Source organism: Pomacea canaliculata, linkage group LG6 (assembly GCF_003073045.1).
Source record: "Pomacea canaliculata isolate SZHN2017 linkage group LG6, ASM307304v1, whole genome shotgun sequence".
NCBI lineage: Eukaryota > Metazoa > Mollusca > Gastropoda > Architaenioglossa > Ampullariidae > Pomacea > Pomacea canaliculata.
The window spans coordinates 28,799,317-28,818,015 of NC_037595.1; the positions used below are offsets into that span (position 1 = coordinate 28,799,317).

At 39.7% G+C, this 18,699-nt stretch overlaps 3 protein-coding genes across 9 annotated transcripts; 1 reads left to right on the forward strand and 2 right to left on the reverse strand.

Annotated features, from left to right (window-relative positions):
- Positions 1-299: 299 nt before the first annotated feature.
- Positions 300-5,283, reverse strand: LOC112566195 (organic cation transporter protein-like). 5 transcript variants are annotated; one of them, XM_025242205.1, is made up of 11 exons: positions 5,170-5,283; positions 4,356-4,530; positions 4,005-4,230; positions 3,615-3,718; positions 3,292-3,419; positions 2,833-3,001; positions 2,014-2,229; positions 1,634-1,860; positions 987-1,168; positions 693-844; positions 300-544 (listed from the first exon to the last, which is right to left on the reverse strand). In XM_025242205.1, exons 1-11 carry the CDS (start codon positions 5,177-5,179, stop codon positions 499-501), a joined length of 1,635 nt encoding a protein of 544 aa, XP_025097990.1. In that variant the 5' UTR covers positions 5,180-5,283; the 3' UTR covers positions 300-498. The 5 variants fall into 5 exon arrangements, with proteins under 5 accessions (XP_025097990.1, XP_025097989.1, XP_025097991.1 ...); XM_025242204.1 differs by having other exon boundaries at positions 3,265-3,419; XM_025242206.1 differs by lacking the exon at positions 5,170-5,283 and adding an exon at positions 4,933-5,105 and having other exon boundaries at positions 3,265-3,419.
- Positions 5,284-6,629: 1,346 nt separating this feature from the next.
- On the forward strand, positions 6,630-12,804 carry LOC112566199 (organic cation transporter protein-like). The gene is made up of 11 exons (XM_025242215.1): positions 6,630-6,754; positions 7,423-7,587; positions 8,028-8,256; positions 8,846-8,949; positions 9,405-9,559; positions 9,966-10,134; positions 10,516-10,731; positions 10,983-11,209; positions 11,471-11,652; positions 11,891-12,042; positions 12,312-12,804. The coding sequence occupies exons 2-11, from the start codon at positions 7,445-7,447 to the stop codon at positions 12,388-12,390; spliced, it is 1,656 nt and encodes a 551-aa protein (XP_025098000.1). The 5' UTR covers positions 6,630-6,754; positions 7,423-7,444; the 3' UTR covers positions 12,391-12,804.
- Positions 12,805-13,112: 308 nt separating this feature from the next.
- Positions 13,113-18,590, reverse strand: LOC112566198 (organic cation transporter protein-like). 3 transcript variants are annotated; one of them, XM_025242213.1, is made up of 11 exons: positions 18,252-18,590; positions 17,372-17,555; positions 16,837-17,065; positions 16,242-16,345; positions 15,902-16,056; positions 15,521-15,689; positions 15,094-15,309; positions 14,596-14,822; positions 14,301-14,482; positions 13,979-14,130; positions 13,113-13,675 (listed from the first exon to the last, which is right to left on the reverse strand). In XM_025242213.1, the coding sequence occupies exons 2-11, from the start codon at positions 17,512-17,514 to the stop codon at positions 13,594-13,596; spliced, it is 1,659 nt and encodes a 552-aa protein (XP_025097998.1). In that variant the 5' UTR covers positions 17,515-17,555; positions 18,252-18,590; the 3' UTR covers positions 13,113-13,593. The 3 variants fall into 3 exon arrangements, with proteins under 3 accessions (XP_025097998.1, XP_025097999.1, XP_025097996.1); XM_025242214.1 differs by having other exon boundaries at positions 17,372-17,577; XM_025242211.1 differs by having other exon boundaries at positions 17,372-18,590.
- Positions 18,591-18,699: the final 109 nt, after the last annotated feature.

The following is an 18,699-nucleotide window of genomic DNA, read 5'->3' on the forward strand; positions in this document are numbered from 1 at the left end:
AGATGGGGCCTTTACTAAACATACAAACTCATACTGGGAGAAGAAATAATCATATTAGAATCCATTATGCGAGAAACACAGCAGCAACGAAGAAGATAAACTGAATGACAGACAAACGAAGCAGACACATATTAACCAGTGCATTGTATCTTCCGTATTTTTATTACTGTAGTCATGTTATGATCGTAGTTATCTTACCAGTGAGAGCGAAAATTTGACAGATGAACAGAGCTAGGCATTCAGACCAAATTTCTTGTCATGAAAAGTACGCAGGAAACGACAGAAAGAAACCCAGAGGATCTTTATCATAACCTTTACTTTGCTCTGATTTAATACAATATACAATATTAATACAATATACATTAATTTGTATTAGCACTTTGAATAGACAGTATCACTTTGACAGGCCACAAAAGGCACAAGAGTGCCCTTCCTTCTTTCCTTCTTTCCTTCACAAATCCAGTGGCTGTAGGATTTCAGGTCAGTAGGTTTCCGTATTTAGACCTTGAGGCTGCCCTGCTCCGTGGTCGTCCTTCCAGTTTTCCTACAACACATTCACATGGAGCAAATCGTTAGATGAGCAACACTGAAAGACATTCCAGAAGGACAGATACAACAATAGATCTTTATAACGATTAAGAATACAAAATAGCATGGTTGAGGGCAGGGGATGGAGTAACTATAAAACTTACCTTCCAAAATTATTGGCATCTTCAACAGTTTCCGGTAAATCTTGGAGGTACGTCTCTGGTAGCCATAGGGAGGCCAGACCAGCCAGGATGGACAGTCCTCCGAAAATGAGTGACGGCAGCGCTTTTCCAAAATTACCTCCAACGTAAAAAACCTGAAAAAGAAACTTTTAAATTATAAAAAAAAAAAAAAAATTATGAGTCAAGACTGCAGTTATTGCAATATCCACATAGTTCTTGCTATTTGCATTCTTCTTGGCGAACATTATGAACTCGTATAGTGAAGACAAGTGTTACCAAGGATGTGATATAAGGAGAAGCAATTCCTCCAAAACGAGCGTTCAGGGAGCTCACTCCCATGCCCGAGTTTCGAACCGATGTTGGGAGGAGTTCGGCAGTGAAGACATAAATGATGGAGAAAGCAGCAGAGATGCCAAACCTCCCGACCATAGACAAAACTGTGGCCGTCCACATTGTGTCTGCAAATTTTCGTATAGGACAAATACATTTCTTTGTTTTCCCAACATAAGTCATCGTAACTTGTAGCAATAACAGAAAACAATAACACTTTAAAGCAATGATAATAGTAGTACATTACATTTCGAAAGAAATTGTCTCATTTTCTATTAATTCAGAGTGTTTGTAAAGTTTACACGCAGGCACTGCAGATGTGTACAAAATGTAAACAACAGCCAATCACAAAAACGCATTCTGCCATGAGATCGCATAATAATAATAATAATAATAATAATAATAATAATAATAATAATAATAATAATAATAATAATAATAATAATAATAATAATAATAATAATAATAATAATATAATAATAATAATAATAATGTAAAGAGCACACACTCCTAAGGAACAAAACAACAGCATACGAGGGACAGGAAAACAAACAAATAGCGTATCTTTGGCTGTCTGAACCCTCGTCGGTTACCTTGGTTACCGTACAGGACAGGGAAGATGATGGCCAGGCAGGCAGTGCCCGCTAGCAGCATGGTGACGCAGTGCAGCAGGCGGCGGCCCGTGCGGCCCAGCAGCACGAGGCAGAAGACGTCGGCCAGCAACTCCGCCATGGCGGCGAACAGGAAGTTGAGGTGAAGGTCGCCAGAAAGACTACCCACGTTCAGGCCCAGGCCGTAGTACACGCCGCTGATGACGCCCCTGACAGGAGAGATTTTTTTTTTACCAGTCTTATTTTATTACATTTTCTTCTTCTTTAACTCCTGCTCTTTATTCTTTCCCCTTAACACGAAAGCATCATGGGACACATTCCAATCGCGCATTTGCACGAGACTTGCGACAGGTCAGGCCTACCAGTTGAAGAAGATGATGAGGCAGCGGAGCATCAGTCGTGGGTAGGCGAACAGCTGGCAGACGTTGAGCTGAGGACCGTCGTTCTGCAGGTCTTGCAGGCTGAGGACATTCTCAGACACGACGACTTTGTTGACGAGGGCCGCGTGACGCACGATGACCGACGCTTCCTGTCTGCGACCACGTGACACCAGCCATCGGGGCGACTCGGGGATGAACCTGCAAAGATTTCCCTTTTTGCTCGTTTAGCAGGTGGTTGGCTCTTTGTCTTTTTCTTCCACTGCATCTCTTTAGTCACTTAACTTGAGCAAGTACAGGGTCCAGAGGGGAAGGAGACAGGAATATTTTTTGCGCATCATTCTTAAGGGTGTCTTTCATAATGGAAGGAACTAGCGACCATTACACAAAAACGGAGAAACACAAATGTGCAGAGAAAGATGAGATGTGTGGGCTACCACCTTGATATCGACAGGTATTCAGACTCCAAGCAGCGACAATATATTTAATTCGGGTATTAAACAAATTTGAAGATTGTTTCTTCTCGCGATCATGACAAAAATAATTTTAAAAAATATTTCTCACTAAACAGACATTTTTTTTCCAAAGACATTCGTCCCTTATTAAACAATAAATATGAGCTCAAAAACTCAGTTTGTAAATAAATTATTCACAAAATAAATGAATAAAGCTACACCAAAAAATTCGCTTAAATGTTTAAAGTGTTTCTATTTTTCGCTTCATGCGAAATCTTTCCCTTCCATCAGAAAAAAAACCCCATGACAAGTTATTGGAATGATTCCTTAGAAAAAAAAACTGATTTACCACATGATCGGAATACAAAGAATATTCATGCACGATGCTGCTAGCTGTAGGTGGCACCAGTTTCTAAAGAAGTAGGCGAGGAGCAGTGTGAAGAATAACCCAATCGTCCAGAACATCCCCATCGCGATGCCTGACACAGTGCGATACTGGGGTCCAACAAGTTCCAGACCTGTAACACATAGTGCAAGTTCACATTTATATTCCCTCAAATTGTTCATTGAATTAGTCGTAAACAGTTGCATTGGTGAGAATCAGTATCTACATTGCTAATACAAATGTTCCTGGATGACTAGACAGTGATATGAAACTTAATTAATGATTTACCTTTTGATTGTGTCTGACAACTGTATATCTGAAGCTTGAGCTTAGACTTCTCATAAAGTATTGACAGGGCATGAGTCGTGAAGTAGTGTAAGACTGATCTTTACTAACCTGCGACGAAGGCAGCTAGATAACTACCTATCACGAAGAAGGTCGTGAAGAAGCGACAGATGACAAAAACGACGAAATTGTAGACGAAAGATGTAGCCAAAGTCACACCAATCTGCCCCACAAGACAGATCACTACTATCTTTTTCCTCCCAATGCTAAAAGAAAGAAATAAACAAATATAATCAATCTCCATCACTCCCCTCCCACCCTCTTTCTTCCTTCTCCCAGGTATATTCAGAGAAAAAGTCTCCTCTAGATAACCGATGATTCAAACACTTAGAAGATCAGCCAATGAAAATAAGGTTCCTCACTGAGATTGTTCCTACTCTGTCATCGTCTTCACTACTTACAAGTCTGCAACTGTTCCGAGGACAAGGGAGCCACAAAGAAATCCGCCCATCAAAACTGAGTTGGCCATCGCCACGAATGGTGTGTCGGTGCAGACGATGTTGAGCTGAAGAACAATGAAGAGAAGGTGTCACTAGCTGATGTTTGTGGTTTCATCAGCAGATAACGTGCAGCGTATATTTCATAACCGAAAAACATTTCAGCATTTTTGTCTCTATTTTTATCTCTTTGCATAATTAAAGCGTTGTTATTTATTATTTATTTTATGAGCTTAGCTTACATTATTTTTACATTATTCGAAAAAGGACAGTGTGCACATAAATAAAGATATACTCTCGACTACCATCTCTTCACACACAGGTCCCTTTGGCAAGGGACTTCAATGTGTTCACCTCTGAAGTGAGGGTAGCCTCAAAGGTCTCCTTGCTGTACACCCATCTCGAGCATTCCACCGTGTCGTTGGACAGGTGCGGGAAATCCGGGTGTGAATACCGGCGCACGAGACACCTGGACCAGGTGTTCGAGGTAAGATCAGTAGGTATCACCTGACTGACCACTTGATCATGTTCAGGGCCCTGGCTTTCCCATGTGTCATTGTCCAGACCAGGAACAGCGCACCTGTTGGGTTGGAAATGATGAGAGTCGTGTTTAGTCCTGTCTGGTGCAGAATCATCGTCATGCTTCGTCGTTTGATATGTAATGCCTGTGTGTTACGTGAGACGCAAACAGCTCGGGTGTATTACCTATGGTGTGGGACGGCCATAATGAAGACCGTTGCCATGATATGAATGGTACCGGGTATTGCGAGAAGACAAAGAAGACAACACACGCGTTTCTGGAAAGGACCAAACGGGTTGACCTCTTGCACCACATCGTCAAACCGCATGGCAACGAGGTCACTTGAAGTCCACAAGGCACCTGAAACACACATCATAGTGTATCAGTATGGACGGGATCACGATGTGTGTTACGGTCATCTAAAGCTAAAATAATAAAATGAAGCCTAGTCCATACGATGGGATTTAGTGAAATGTTTACCTACTGTTAAACCAAAAATCCACACTAACTTCTGTAATATCAGGAGGTACCGGCACACAAGCGTTCCCGCTGGTGGAAAGCGGGCGAGCACACAAAGATCGCTCGTTATTATTTTGAAATAATTTATGGACTAATTTGAAGGTACGGAGTTGACAAAGGAATAATAACAAAGACATTAAAACACTAACTAGCAAATATCGTCTTTCCATTGCGGCTGTTGATGGCGACTTATTTCGAAATATCCAACTACCTGGGGTGAGGGTCTTGATATTCGGTACTTACGTGAGCCTGCAGCACTGCCTTGGAATGAACAAACACCGACCGTTGCTTTTTAAAATGCGAATGTTAATTATGCAATCAGAGTTCGCACATTTGTGCCTGAAATTTCGAGCATGACATCGACGCCATTAGCTACCCTTCCCTCCTCTTCTTCCCCTCTCATCTAGGAAAAAAAGGTCGGTTTTTGTAATTTCTTTCACGCTTTTTTTTTGATGCATTCAAAGGTGTCATAATTTCTACCTGGTGTCATCAACCATCAAAGTCTGTTGAAGCGTTTGACATCTTGCAAAGAAGCAGCGTCCTTCCAGTCCGTTGTTCCCCCCAAAAAAAATTCTTTTGGACTTTGTAATTTAGAAATGATGATCTCTCGGCTGCTAATTTGACCTTTGAGCTCTGATATTCGTGACTGCACATCTCTCATCAAGACTGAGAAACAAAAATTAGCTAAAGTCACGTACCTGATTGTGAGAACAGAGGAAATGGGGATGAACATCTTACAGACACTTTTTAAAATAATGAAATGGGATGTAAGGTACATTAAACGACAAGGAATTTTGTTCTTTGTAATGTCATTTGACTTTATTTGGTCTTGTAGAAACATTTATGGACGATTATTGAGAAGGAAGACGGTTTCAGCCGTTTGACTCGGGTCTATGTCCTCCTATGCACTTTCATATTCTTCCACTGGAGCAGAATAAAGGATAAACTACTAAGTGTAATACTAAGACAGACTGTGACCATTTAAGTTGCTGTCATTACATACGACTGCAAATAAAATTTGAAGATCAGAAATTGTCTTCTTTATCCTATTGTTTCATTTCTGTTTTATTTTGCTTTGCTTTAGTGTTTTGTTTCATGTTGTTTTACTGCCTCGGTTTAAGAAGATCAAAACTTTGTTTTCCATGAAACAAAAGTTGTCCACAAAGTAAGATTTCATGCAACAAACGGTTTCAACAATCAAGAATGAGCGTCTACACACTGCTTTATACCGCAGTCGACTGTGGCCAGCGGTTCTCTTCCCAGACGGCTCATCGTAATGTCTTCCGAGATGCGGCCATTGTCCGTGTGGTGGACGGGTCCTACCCAGGGTAGTTTGCATATCGTCTAAACAGAGGAAGCATGCTGACAGGTTCTCGGCATTTAATACTGTCTGTCAGGACATATCTAGAATTTGACTACTGTAAAAATGTTGTTGTCTTCTTCTGTCTGGTACAATATGTATTACGTTGTCCATGATTCACTTCTATCCAGCTTGGGATTGTTCCACACACGAGTGGTTCAACGGGGGAATGTTGTAGCTGCCTTTTCAATCCTCTCAAGCATTTTCGTGATTTATGATTAAAAATATCAAATTAAATTCTATTACAGTAACTGCTCAGATTCCCGTCGTCATACAGCTTGCAGTGAGGGGAGAAGTTTTAGAGGAGGTTGTAGATGATAGTCGATGACCAGTCATGACAGCCTTAAAGTACATTATAGAAGTGTGTCACAGAGGGTGACATAACACAGATCTCACGTTTCATACTTTTCAGAAAAATTAAGTGAGGACTGTTGAAGTCATCTCAAGTGGAAATTTCTTACGGTCCTGCATCTGAATTTTTCGAACATGTCATCGCGGGTCATAGGGCAACTTCCTTGTCTGTCCCTGTGTCCAACACCTAATTGCATGTCGAGACTTGTACGTGATGTATATAAAGACAACTTGCTTAACATCATTTTCACATGTGTGCATTGAATAAAGCGAGTTTGTAAAGGAGTACATTAGTGTCTGTAGTCTTCCCGTAGTCACTTCAGGTCGTGGACGAGAGTCTGATAATTGAGAGAGGTAACTTTGTTAGTTCTGTAGTTTTCCTCTGAGTTTATCTTTTTATAATGTTCATTATACAATAACCCATAGTTTTTTTGATAAATGATTTTAAAAGAAGTAGTGTCCGATGTTTTTGCGAATTGTCATTCCCTATAGTTATTTTCAGTCGTTATCGAGTGTGTATTTGTAAAGAAGTAAACAAAACGAAAATCAACTCTTTAATTCATAAAGTCTTAAACTGGGGAAGACGCCTGCGTCCACATGTTGGTCAAGAGGATCAAGAATGTTGGCTACACCACTGTAGTCTTAATGCCTTCAATGGCTGCTCGAAAATGGCCTCGTCCAATAAGTATTTATACAAAAAAGGATTTGAAAAAAAACTTTTGATAATGCATATCTGAGGTTGAAAAATATATGCATATGTATGTGCGCGCGTGTGTAAAAAAGATTGTTTACTTTGTTTACTCTTCTGTACGCTTACAGCGATCTCTGGGCTCAGTTCGTGTGTTTGATATTTTTAACGTTTGTGTTGTTTTAAATTTAATAAAAAGTATAAAATACTAGATATGATTTACTTTCTCCTTCAAAAAATAAGCTGTCATGAACAGAATAATGAGTTAATACTCAAAAGCCTTGTTATGAAATTGTGGCTATGCATCCAATGATTATGATAGTTCTGTTTGCAGTTGGCCTGCAGGAATTGGCAACATGCATTTCGACGAAGTTGTAGAAGCAATCAACCCTTTCGGTCCTTACCAGAAGCGAGTATATTATCTCATTTGCTTCCTCACCATACCTGCTGCTCTTCACACCATGGGAGCTGTCTTCTTTCTAGGCATACCAGAGCACAGGTAGCAAAGTGACCTTTAGCCCCGATTATCTGGACACAATGGTGCTAAAGACTTGTTCTTTGTGTTCTTACCCTTAAAAGATGTTGTTGTCCAGTGGTATGCAAAACCAGGGAACCCATCTGCTTTGGAGAAATCAGTCAACATCTGCGAATGGTTCTATGAACTTTGAAAAAATTTGTTACCTTTTGCGTATGAATCTTTTTCTTTCTCCAAATAGATACATTTTGTTATATGATAATTTGAGATACGCATCGTCTGCAACAGGTGTTGGGACTAGAGAGTTCTAGGGAGGTCATGATCCTGGACAGGCCTCACAGATGTAGAGCTAGCGGTGGAAAGGCTGTTGCCATTAAGCTTTATTATTGTATTCTTCAGAATTCGGTCTTTGTGACGATTTTCGATATTGTCATATTGAACACCGACCGTGCCGCGCCCAACAGGTGCGCTGTTCCAGGTGCAGATAACGACACGTGGGAGAGCCAAGGACCCGAACATGACGACGTGGTGAGGAGGACAGTACCTGTTGACCCCGCCACTGGCACGTGGTCCCAGTGCCTCGTGTACAAACATCAGTCACTGCAGGACCTGGCAAACCTGGCCAACGACACGGTCGAGTGCTCACGATGGGTCTACAGCAAGGAATACTTTGAGCTCACATTCATTTCTGAGGTAAGATCACGGATTTGTTTCAAGGTGAATTCGCCATCCAGGTGAGGATTCTAACACCTCACTCTGCTGAGACTATAAAGGGACATAACTTTTACTTTTTTTTAAAACAAAGTAATTATTGCTTGTATGCTTGGGTGTAAATGTACCATAAGGAACAAAAAAACAAAACAAAAACAAACAAACAAACAAAAAAAAAAAAAAAAAAAAACAAAAAAACAAAACAAACAAAAGCCAGAAACAAAATAAAAACAATAACAAACAAACAAACAAAACAATAAGAAGCACCAAAAAACCCCCAAAGTTTAGTTTCGATGCATATTTTTCTTTTACGGTGATATAAAATCTCTTACAGTTCATTTATTAATATTCTTATTAAGTGTTCTTTGAGATTAAATCGCAGAAAAATAGTTTCTAAATAAGTTTGCAGGTCCCTCATCTGAAGAAAAGAATAAGAATTTTAATTTTTGCATTATAACGTTTCATTTGCTAAAAGAGTGTCAATTTTCGAATTTCAGATGAAGCAAAATCTAATATGAGAAAATGTGCATTGTAATATTTGCATTCTACTTTTTTAAAATTTTCATTTCAGCTGAACATCGTCTGCAAAGATAAATTCCTCCTACCACTAGCAAACACCATTTATATGAGTGGATTTCTGGGTGGATCATTAATTCTAGGAACTCTGGCAGACATGTAAAGTATTATACAAGTTTTCTTACTGAGAAATACCATCTGACTGGAACATGTTTTCTTCGCTTCTTTCTCTTTCAGAACGCACCTTGCGTATGAATTTATTCTCTAACATCTTAAAATGTATTATGTATTTAAAATTCAAGTACGATTTGACCGTTAGCGTTGATATACGAAACCGTAGTCATGAAGCACACCTATCTAGTCTATTGTCCCTACCCTGGATGACTAGATTTTCTAGCTCCGTATTCATGGTAGGCCTAAATAAAATAGTTTTACCAGTCAGCATTTTATCGAAGGTGTTCTTTTCCGATAACTTCGTCCACCCGGGGTAAATATGATAGAGATCGTACTGGATTTAGTTTAGCAAAAGCAAGCACAGAATTTCTCTAGACCATCATATACATCCCGTGAACATACATTTGTACTGAGCAGTTTATATTTATATATCTGTACAGAATAGGAAGGAAGAAAACTCTCGTGGTCTGTGTCCTGGGTCACATCGCAGTGGTCTTTGCCACGGCTTTCGTCAGAAACTATGTCGCCTTTGTCATCCTTCGATTTTTTGTCGCATTCTTTGGAATTGGAAAGTTTCTGACATCTTTTGTTATCTGTAAGTGTGTGTGATAAATATAAATGTGTCTTTCTTCTCTCTCTCTCTCTGTGCTTGCATGAGACACCTGGAGCCAGGTGTACAATACATAGCTAAGTATCAGATGCTCACTGAGCGTCTAACGCAGATAAAGATTATCTTAAAGAATAAGCTAATGTCCCTCTGTATAATTCACATATGATGCACACAATATTCCTGTGTGAATTAATGCTGGAATGAAGAAAGCATGCAAGAGACGTTTGAACATCAATGTAGTTCCCTGTCACTTGTTTGGAATTCAATGATACGTCAACAAGGTTAGTCAATGGACAAATATTTATGACCATGATATGTGAATGAAATAACATTTTCATGATGATGCAATAAAACGTTGATGATAACAATTAGTGAGCACTGTGTACTCCAGGCATGGAGCTCGTGGGACCTACCCACCGGACTCTCGCTGGCATCGTCATCGAGATTTTCTGGGCAGTGGGCCTCTTCATTGTCGTCCTCTTGGCATACTTCTTCCGGCAATGGAACCACCTACAGCTGGCTGTGTCAGCTGTCAATGTGATATGCCTACCTATCGTCATGCAAGTAAAACGCAATTATTTGATGAAGAAATTGACTACCTTTGTATTTTCTTTATTCTTCTCGTTTCGATTAATGGAATCTTTGACCAACAGGTCTGTTGAGGCTGCAAACTCAAATATTTGTTTTAATTATTTAAAATTATGTGATCTGTCCTTTAATGCACTTTGCTAACTGTTGATGATTCTTGAAAGTTTAAGTGAACCTAAAAAGAATGATCAATTATCTGTCCTCGAAAGACTCCGGATTTTGCGATTTTGGACAAAAGAAAAAGATTGCACGAAATCGTCATTTGGGATTTTCTACATGAAAACAACATATATTAAAATTGAAGTATATCAGATTTATAATTAAAATATCATTGATGTGCTTTTCAAATGCAGGTTTATCCCCGAGTCGACACGCTGGCTGTTGTCACGTGGTCACAGACAGGAAGCGTCCGCCATTGTGCGTCACGCGGCCCTCGTCAACAAAGTCGTCGTGTCTGAGAAGGTCCTCAGCCTGCAAGACCTGCAGAACGACGGTCCAGGTGGGAAGTTCTGGCTACTGTTCACCCACCCGCGTCTGCTAGTCCGCTGCCTCATCGTCTTCTTCAACTGGTAGGTGTGCGAAAAATTTAAACGGATCACGATGACAGTCCTGCCGGTTGGCAATGATGAGGACGTCCATTTATGATTGGTCGTTGATATTTTTGAAGATGGCTGATAACGGATGATGGGTGTTGAAAAAGATGGCGATTGTTTGTTAACGAAGGGAATAATTCTGCTGGGCCATTGATGCTGCTGTTGCTGATGATGCTGCTGCTGCAGCTGCTGCTGATGGTGATGATAAGAAGTCGTCTTTCTCCCAGGTTCGTCGTAACAGGTGTTTACTATGGCTTGGGACTGAACGTGGGCAGTCTGTCAGGTGACATCTACCTCAACTTCCTGTACGCCAGCATCGCCGAGACCTTGTCCTACGTGTTGTGTCTGGTGCTGCTCAACCGCATCGGACGACGGACGCTGCACTGCTTCACCATGCTGCTGGGCGGCATCTCGTGTGTGGCCATCATCCTACCCGTCGTCTTCGGCGACCAGAGTACATACAGCACCCATCTCTAATGGATAATAATAGCATTTTAAGACCAAATACAGCACCGATCTCTGACGGACAATTAGAAAAATACACTTTACAACAAATGTTTAGTCGATTGTTCTCAAGCACGTGTTTGAGATAACATTGATAACTTATTATTTGGTGTGTGATTCAATTTACATTGATAATTTAAATTTAATAAAATTATTTCTTTAAGTGAATAACTATTATTCCTTAAAGAAATCTTTCGTTTTCTACCTGCAGACACAGCGTGGATAACCACTGCGCTCTCCATGGTCGGGAGGTTCGGAATCTCGGCTGCCTTCGCCATTATTTACGTGTACACCGCCGAGTTGTTCCCCACTTTTGTACGAAACTCCATCATGGGGGCCAGCTCTTTGAATGCTCGTTTGGGGTCCATTATTACACCTTACATAATCTCACTGGTAATGAGCGTAAAAACATATTTGAAAAACATTGCAGACTGCCTTATGTCCCTTTGAAAGCATGTTTTGAATTACAAGTCCGCCATTTTATCTTCTTTACCTCCTCACAGACCTATTAAATAACTTAAAATAATTAATTATCAAATCAATATTATAGATATTAAAAATAAAAACACTGCAGTCGAAAAAAATATTTAGTTTAATAATACGAACACCTGGTGTTTTTGTTTAATTCCAGAGTTATTATGTCAGTGGAAGCATCGGAGTAGCACTGCCTTCACTCATTTACGGAGGGCTGTCGATTGTGGCTGGCCTGGCGTCACTATGGTTACCAGAAACACATCTTCAGGATCTTCCAGAAACTATCGAGGACGCCAAGAAGTTTGGAAAGTATGATTTTCATCATAAGTATTCAAAAAGCTCCAGAGGCTATCAGATTTTAAAATTTTTTTATAATCTCTTAGGAGTCTTTGTAGGTTTCCATTTTATTCGAAGCTATATAAACTGTCATAGTTAGTAATTACCTTGTTCGTGACTTCTAAAGCAGTATTTTCTGATATAAAAAGTATTATGGAGGAGCTGTATCACATAAAAATACGACCTGCTTCAAAAAATATGAAATATACTGTTTACCTTACAACTTTATGTATTCTTTACAGAAAAAAGGACAAGAATTCGTATGAACTTCCGCAGACATTGGAATTTTCCGACGAGAGAGATATTTCCGCACACATTTAATTCATTAAATAACTGTGAAATTAAGTAGTGTACAAAATGCATTGTGTTCAAAAGAAACTTTGACCAGGCAAGACAAGTCATTATACATTTACAGTTATCATACTAGTCGAGAAATGTAATTATACAGTAATATTTTTCATACTAGTCGAGATTCCTATTTGTTGCTTTTTCGTCCTCTCAGAATTCGATGGAATTTACACACTCAACCTTCTGGTGAGAATTGGTTTTCTTTAGAGTTTTTAATTCCTTTGCAAATGATGTGCAGTTCTTATATCTACTTCTGACTTGTTACAGATAAAACGATTTGATTGTTTTGATTGCCTTGTATATGCATAAGTTTCCCAGAAGAACATTAGTGCCTCAATGTCATAAAAACCTGAATATTAGACGATAAAAACACAACCGAAAACACAACTGGTTTTGTTGTTTGAATTGTTTGAAAGGGTGAATGAGTTCTTACTTCCATTCTTATCCTGACCATCCCCTCTTCTAGCTTAACGAACAGCAGATTCCTAGATATGCAGGTAGGACACGGACAGCTAATAAATTAAAAAACAATAAAATATCGAATATCGAATGATAGACATAGAAACAGTTAAACATAGAAACTTTCTCACAGGAAAGATAAAAAGACTTTACACCTCCATGTGGGTTGCATCTTTTTTTATTTCTGTTACGGAACAAAAGTCAACAAACGAACAAACAAACAAACAAACAAACAAACAAACAAACAAACAAACAAACAAACAAACAAACAAATCAACAAAATAAATCCCAACAAAACCTCAAAGTCATACGACGTATGCAAATGTATAAATAAATGTTTTTCTTATTAAATTTGCATGCAGCAAAAAGCTTTTATCAAACATTCCCTCCTTTAGACTGTAAAAACCAACAGCTGACGACTTTTGCCATTAAATGTGTCCTTCCCCTTTTATTTAATTCTGTTTATCGTCAGATTAATCTAGTTTTATTTATAATATACATTATCATGTTTGTCTTGGTAACTGGTATAAATCATTAAAGTTCTTGCTTCTTTTGAGAAAGAATTCACAACATTTAAAAGATGTTACTATTCGTAACTCATCTTTAGCTCTGGCACAAACCATGAAGATGCATCTTTCTGTTATACAGATGGACAGATAATTACTTCATGCCGCATGGAAACAGTTTTTCTTTGTTTAACTGTCAGATTAATATCAATTAACTGGGCGTTAAAATATCTTTCTTGTCTGAGTATTCTGACGATGTATGTGCGAGTTCATAAGAGTTCTTGTCTTTTTTTCTGTAAAAGAGACGAATAGTGAAGAGAAAAGTGCATTTAATATTTAACACTTTTCAGATAATGTAGAAATAGATTATTGTGCTAAATACTTCTATAGTAAAAATTGTAAAGAGGAATAGAGTGATTTGTAAATTCAAAATTCCAATATTTGTAGGCCAGGTCCATTTGCACAGTAAAAAAGTGAAGAAGTTATTTCATTTGCTGTCAAGTGTCACCATCAAATAAATAGGAACATCATAGATTATAAACAGAACTGGTAGCTCGGTCATTTTACTAAATATTTGTAATAAAAATCATACTCACTTTCCAAAATTCTCGGCGTCTTCGATAGTTTCCGGAAGTTGCCGAAGATGAGTTTCAGGTAACCATAGTGACGCAAGACCAGCCACAATCGCAGATCCTCCAAATATGAGAGAAGGGAGAGCTACTCCAAAACTGCCACTGACATAGTAGCTCTGAAAAATAAAAGCTTTTGTTTTTAAGCTGAATATTTTCTACAACTTCTTCCTGGGCTTGAGTTAAGAAGTCTTAGCGCTAATTCAGATACGTCGAAATTAATATCAGTTGCTCAAAGTTTTCAGTTGACATGATTTCTTCTGTGTGTATTACATGATCATGATCTCACCAGTGAGTTGATATAAGGAGAGGCCATGGATCCAAACCGAGCACTGACAGAACTGGCCCCAACGATGGAGTTTCGTACAAAAGTGGGGAACAACTCGGCTGTGAAGACATAAATAATGGCGAATGAAGCCGAGATTCCGAACTTGCCGACCATGGAGAGCGCAGTGGCCACCCAGGCTGTGTCTGTAGGTAGAAAACATGTTTATGAGATCTTTATATTAGCACAATGTTTGAAGCTTGAGCTTCGATAATATTTACAAATATAATAGCTCGTGAGATAAATGGGATGTATGTACTCTGGTCGCCGAAGAGGACGGGTAGGATGATGGCCACACACGAGATGCCGCCCAGCAGCATGGTGAAGCAGTGCAGCGTCCGTCGTCCGATGCGGTTGAGCAGCACCAGACACAACACGTAGGACAAGGTCTCGGCGATGCTGGCGTACAGGAAGTTGAGGTAGATGTCACCTGACAGACTGCCCACGTTCAGACCAAGGCCGTAGTAAATACATGTGACGATGAACCTGGTAGAAAAACGACTTTCGTCACACCTGTATTCCTTCTCACCATCATTGTCAACATTTTCACCAACACCATTTCCGAAATTACCTCCATTAATTTTCGTTATCAACATCAGTAGCAGTATTTAGACATTGCCTAATGTCAACTATCATTATTCATCATCAATCATCATTTCGTTGTTCATCACCAGTCATAGCGGTTGCCCACGTTACGCTCTTTACAAGCAGGAGGTTCAGCAAAAAGAAAACGGAATAAAAATTATGGGATGCCTACCAGTTGAAGAAGACGATGAGGCAGCGAACTAGCAGACGCCGGTGGGTGAACAGTTGCCAGAACTTGACACCTGGACCGTCGTTCTGCAGGTCTTGCAGGCTGAGGACCTTCTCAGACACGACGACTTTGTTGACTCGCGCCGCGTGACGCACAATGGCGGACGCTTCCTGTCTGCGACCACGTGACACCAGCCAGCGGGGCGACTCGGGGATAAAACTACAAAGCACATCATAAACAATTTGATGACAAGAACCATGTACAATTTTAGCTTATTATTATATTAATATGTATCCTATGTAAAAGATTGTAATTTTTATCTTTAGCCTCTGTTTGGTTTTACAGCTTGAAGGCCAGTACTGATCATAATAATGTATTACTCAAGACAAGGAGAAAATGAAAGACTGAAAAGGTCAACGATTTTACTTACAAGAGGATTGGAATAAATATCATGCTGACAGTTGACAGAGCCAGCTGCAAGTGATTCCATTTCCGAAGGAAGTAGGCCAACAAGAGGATGACATAAAGGCCCATGGACCAGAAGATCTCAATCACGATGCCAGCAAGTGTTCGGTGCTGAGGCCCTACAAGCTCCATGCCTACAGGGAATAGTGTTCACTCTTTTTGCGTTATCATAAACATGTTGAAGATATCATAAGAACGAGATTACACAAACAAGACATGGAAAATGTTAATAACGTGTTCAACATTTGACCAGGTTGACAACCACTCAGGTGTGACGAGCGTGTGTTTCGTGTTGACTAAGCAGCCATTGTTATTCGGGAGTAAACACAATAGATCGCTGACTCACCTGCTACAAATGCTGCCAAAAACTTTCCCATTTCAAAAAAACTGGTAAAAAATTGAAGGATCGCAAAAGCGACATAGTTCCTGACGAAAGCCGCGCCTAAGGTCACTGCGATAAGACCCAGGGTACTCATCACCACAGTCTTCTTCCTCCCGATGCTGGACACACACACACACATGTCATTCAGTGTAAGGTAATTGGGACTTTATTGAAATAAATATTTCTTAATTTTCCAAGAGGAAAAAAGATGTTTAAACTTCATGTGAGCTGTTATAGAGTAAAGATCAAAAGATTATCAAAGCTCTTTTAAGTTCCACTTTCTTGAAAGAAATGTATACTTTACACATCAGCGAGGGTTCCTAGGACTAAGGATCCAGCGAGAAGACCACTCATCAATATGGACTTCAACAGTGGCAAGAGAAACTTATTTTGACAGACGATGTTTAACTGAAAGTAGATTAAACAAAATGAAATACAGCAAGTTGTTATTCTAGGTTCTTTTTTCTTTGCTTTACTTTTCTGAAACACTAAAAATGAGAAAAGCAATAGACTATATCTGTAAACATTAAAATCAAGATTAGCTAACCTCCTGGCCACTCAACCGACTATTCACGAACACTTTATTTTGCAACCATCGACTAAAACCTGTAGTCAAATACCTTCTTCCCGAAACTTGGTTAATACATCGTGTTTGTTCTCGAGATACACACACAACCATGCACAAAAAGTTGGGTGGTCACAATAGTGACTTCACGCTACACCTGTGCTGCGAGCTCTGTCATTGTCTGTAGTCTTCATAACAAACCTGCTTCTGATATAAACAGCGAACTTTCCACAGTAATAAAGATGAAATTTAGTTCTGAAGAATAAACTAACAGCTGAAATACCAGGCGAACGAGTGTGACATGAAATTTTAGTGCTGAAAAAAGCAAAATTACCTCTGAAATAAACGTGAGTTCAAAGTTCTCCTTGCTGTAGACCCATCGTGAGCATTCAACCGTGTCGTTGGCCAGGTTTGCCAGGTCCTGCAGTGACTCATGTTTGTACACGAGGCACTGGGACCACGTTCCAGTAGTGGGGTCAACAGGTACTGTCCTCCTCACCAGGTCGTCATGTTCGAGTCCCTGGCTTTCCCAGGTATCGTTGTCCGCACCTGGAACAGCGCACCTGTTGGGTTGTGCCAACACCAACATTGCAAATCATTTTCGAATATATGTGTGCTGACACCGACATATTTGATTAACCAGTTACCTGTTAACCTCAAACAGTCAGCTAGAGCTATCAGTCACTTCCCTAGATGCATGTTATATCACATCATTACGCTAAACTGATGCACTGACCAGTAACGACAATCAAAATATTCAAACAAAGTCGTTTCCATGTCATCAATCGCAGTGATTGCTAATCAACAATAAAGGGAACATCATAGGGCAGACAAACACAGAAATAAGTATGTTGGGTGTGTTCTGGTACCTGTGCTCTGGCGTGGCGAACAAGAAGACGGATCCCAAGAGGAAAAGAGGATCGGGTATTGCGAGAAAGCAAAGGAGATAATACACCCGCTTCTGGTAAAGGCCGAAGGGGTTAATCGCTTGTACAACTCCGTCAAAATGCATGTCACCCCCTGGAGTTGGTCTCTGAGATGACTAGGGTGATGCTGCAACGAGTAAAGATGTAAACTGTGGACACAGAATGTGCATTCCATTAGACTTCTTAATCATTCAATATTTATATAATAATTTTCGGTTGTTGTCGCTTGGCTGATTGTAATTTTAGTTTAAACCATTACAAATAATTCTCATAAAAAAGTAACGGAAAAGGTTCTAAGCACACTAATTTTAAGAAGCACCCACAAGAACTTATAAATGTTATTTAACATGATAACTCTCTCAGACTCTCACATAAACACACATATTAGCCATTCATAGCGACATGCTGGGCACCTGCCTCCAGGTGTCAAGTGCGCGTGCGAATAAAGGAAACAGAGGAGTTAGTGAATGACAGAAAGACTCACAATCTTTCTTTTCACTTCAGACAAACAGCCTCGAATGCTTGTAAACTTTATTTCAAGGTTTACGGATGTTGTAGACACTGTATAAATTTCGTTACACTGATACCTGTCTAAAGAGCATGTCTACTACTACTGATGATGTCAGTCACTACAGTTTTCTCTCAATCCCAGGGAGCTAAACGTGCTTTAACTTGGTACAAACCTGCAAATTGTTTAAGTGTGTTGTGTGCAATGTTTTTACAACTATACACAAATATTCAAAGACACATCAGTTAAAAGAATCCCATATGACTACAACCACAACCAGCTAACAGAAGAAGGAAAGAAAGCTGCTGGACATACCGTTACCGTTGCAGAGACAATTGTTTATCTCCTCCTCCACATCCTGAATCCAGCCCCAGTGAGAAAGAACTTTTTATTAAACAAACTTGTTAATTTATTATGCAAGAGACTTTAAAAAAGGAGAACAATTATCGCGACTTTAATTAAAATAAAGGAGAGAATGTCACACACAGGGATGGAGAGACAGACGTGAAGGGCGTACCGTGATGAGGTATTACGTGATTCAGCGTAGGTGTGTAATACGTCACACCGTGACGTGCCTTTACACCCTCGATTACTCTCGGTCGCATCCTTGGCGTGGAAATGCAGCTTCATGTTTGCACCTTTTTAATGCTGGTAATGCGTGGTTATCTTCAGACTAATCTAGGTTAATTAACTTTGAAATTATGTCTTGTTTGCGAGTTGATACCTTGCTGAGGTTGTAGCTAATGGGACTAAGGACACGCAC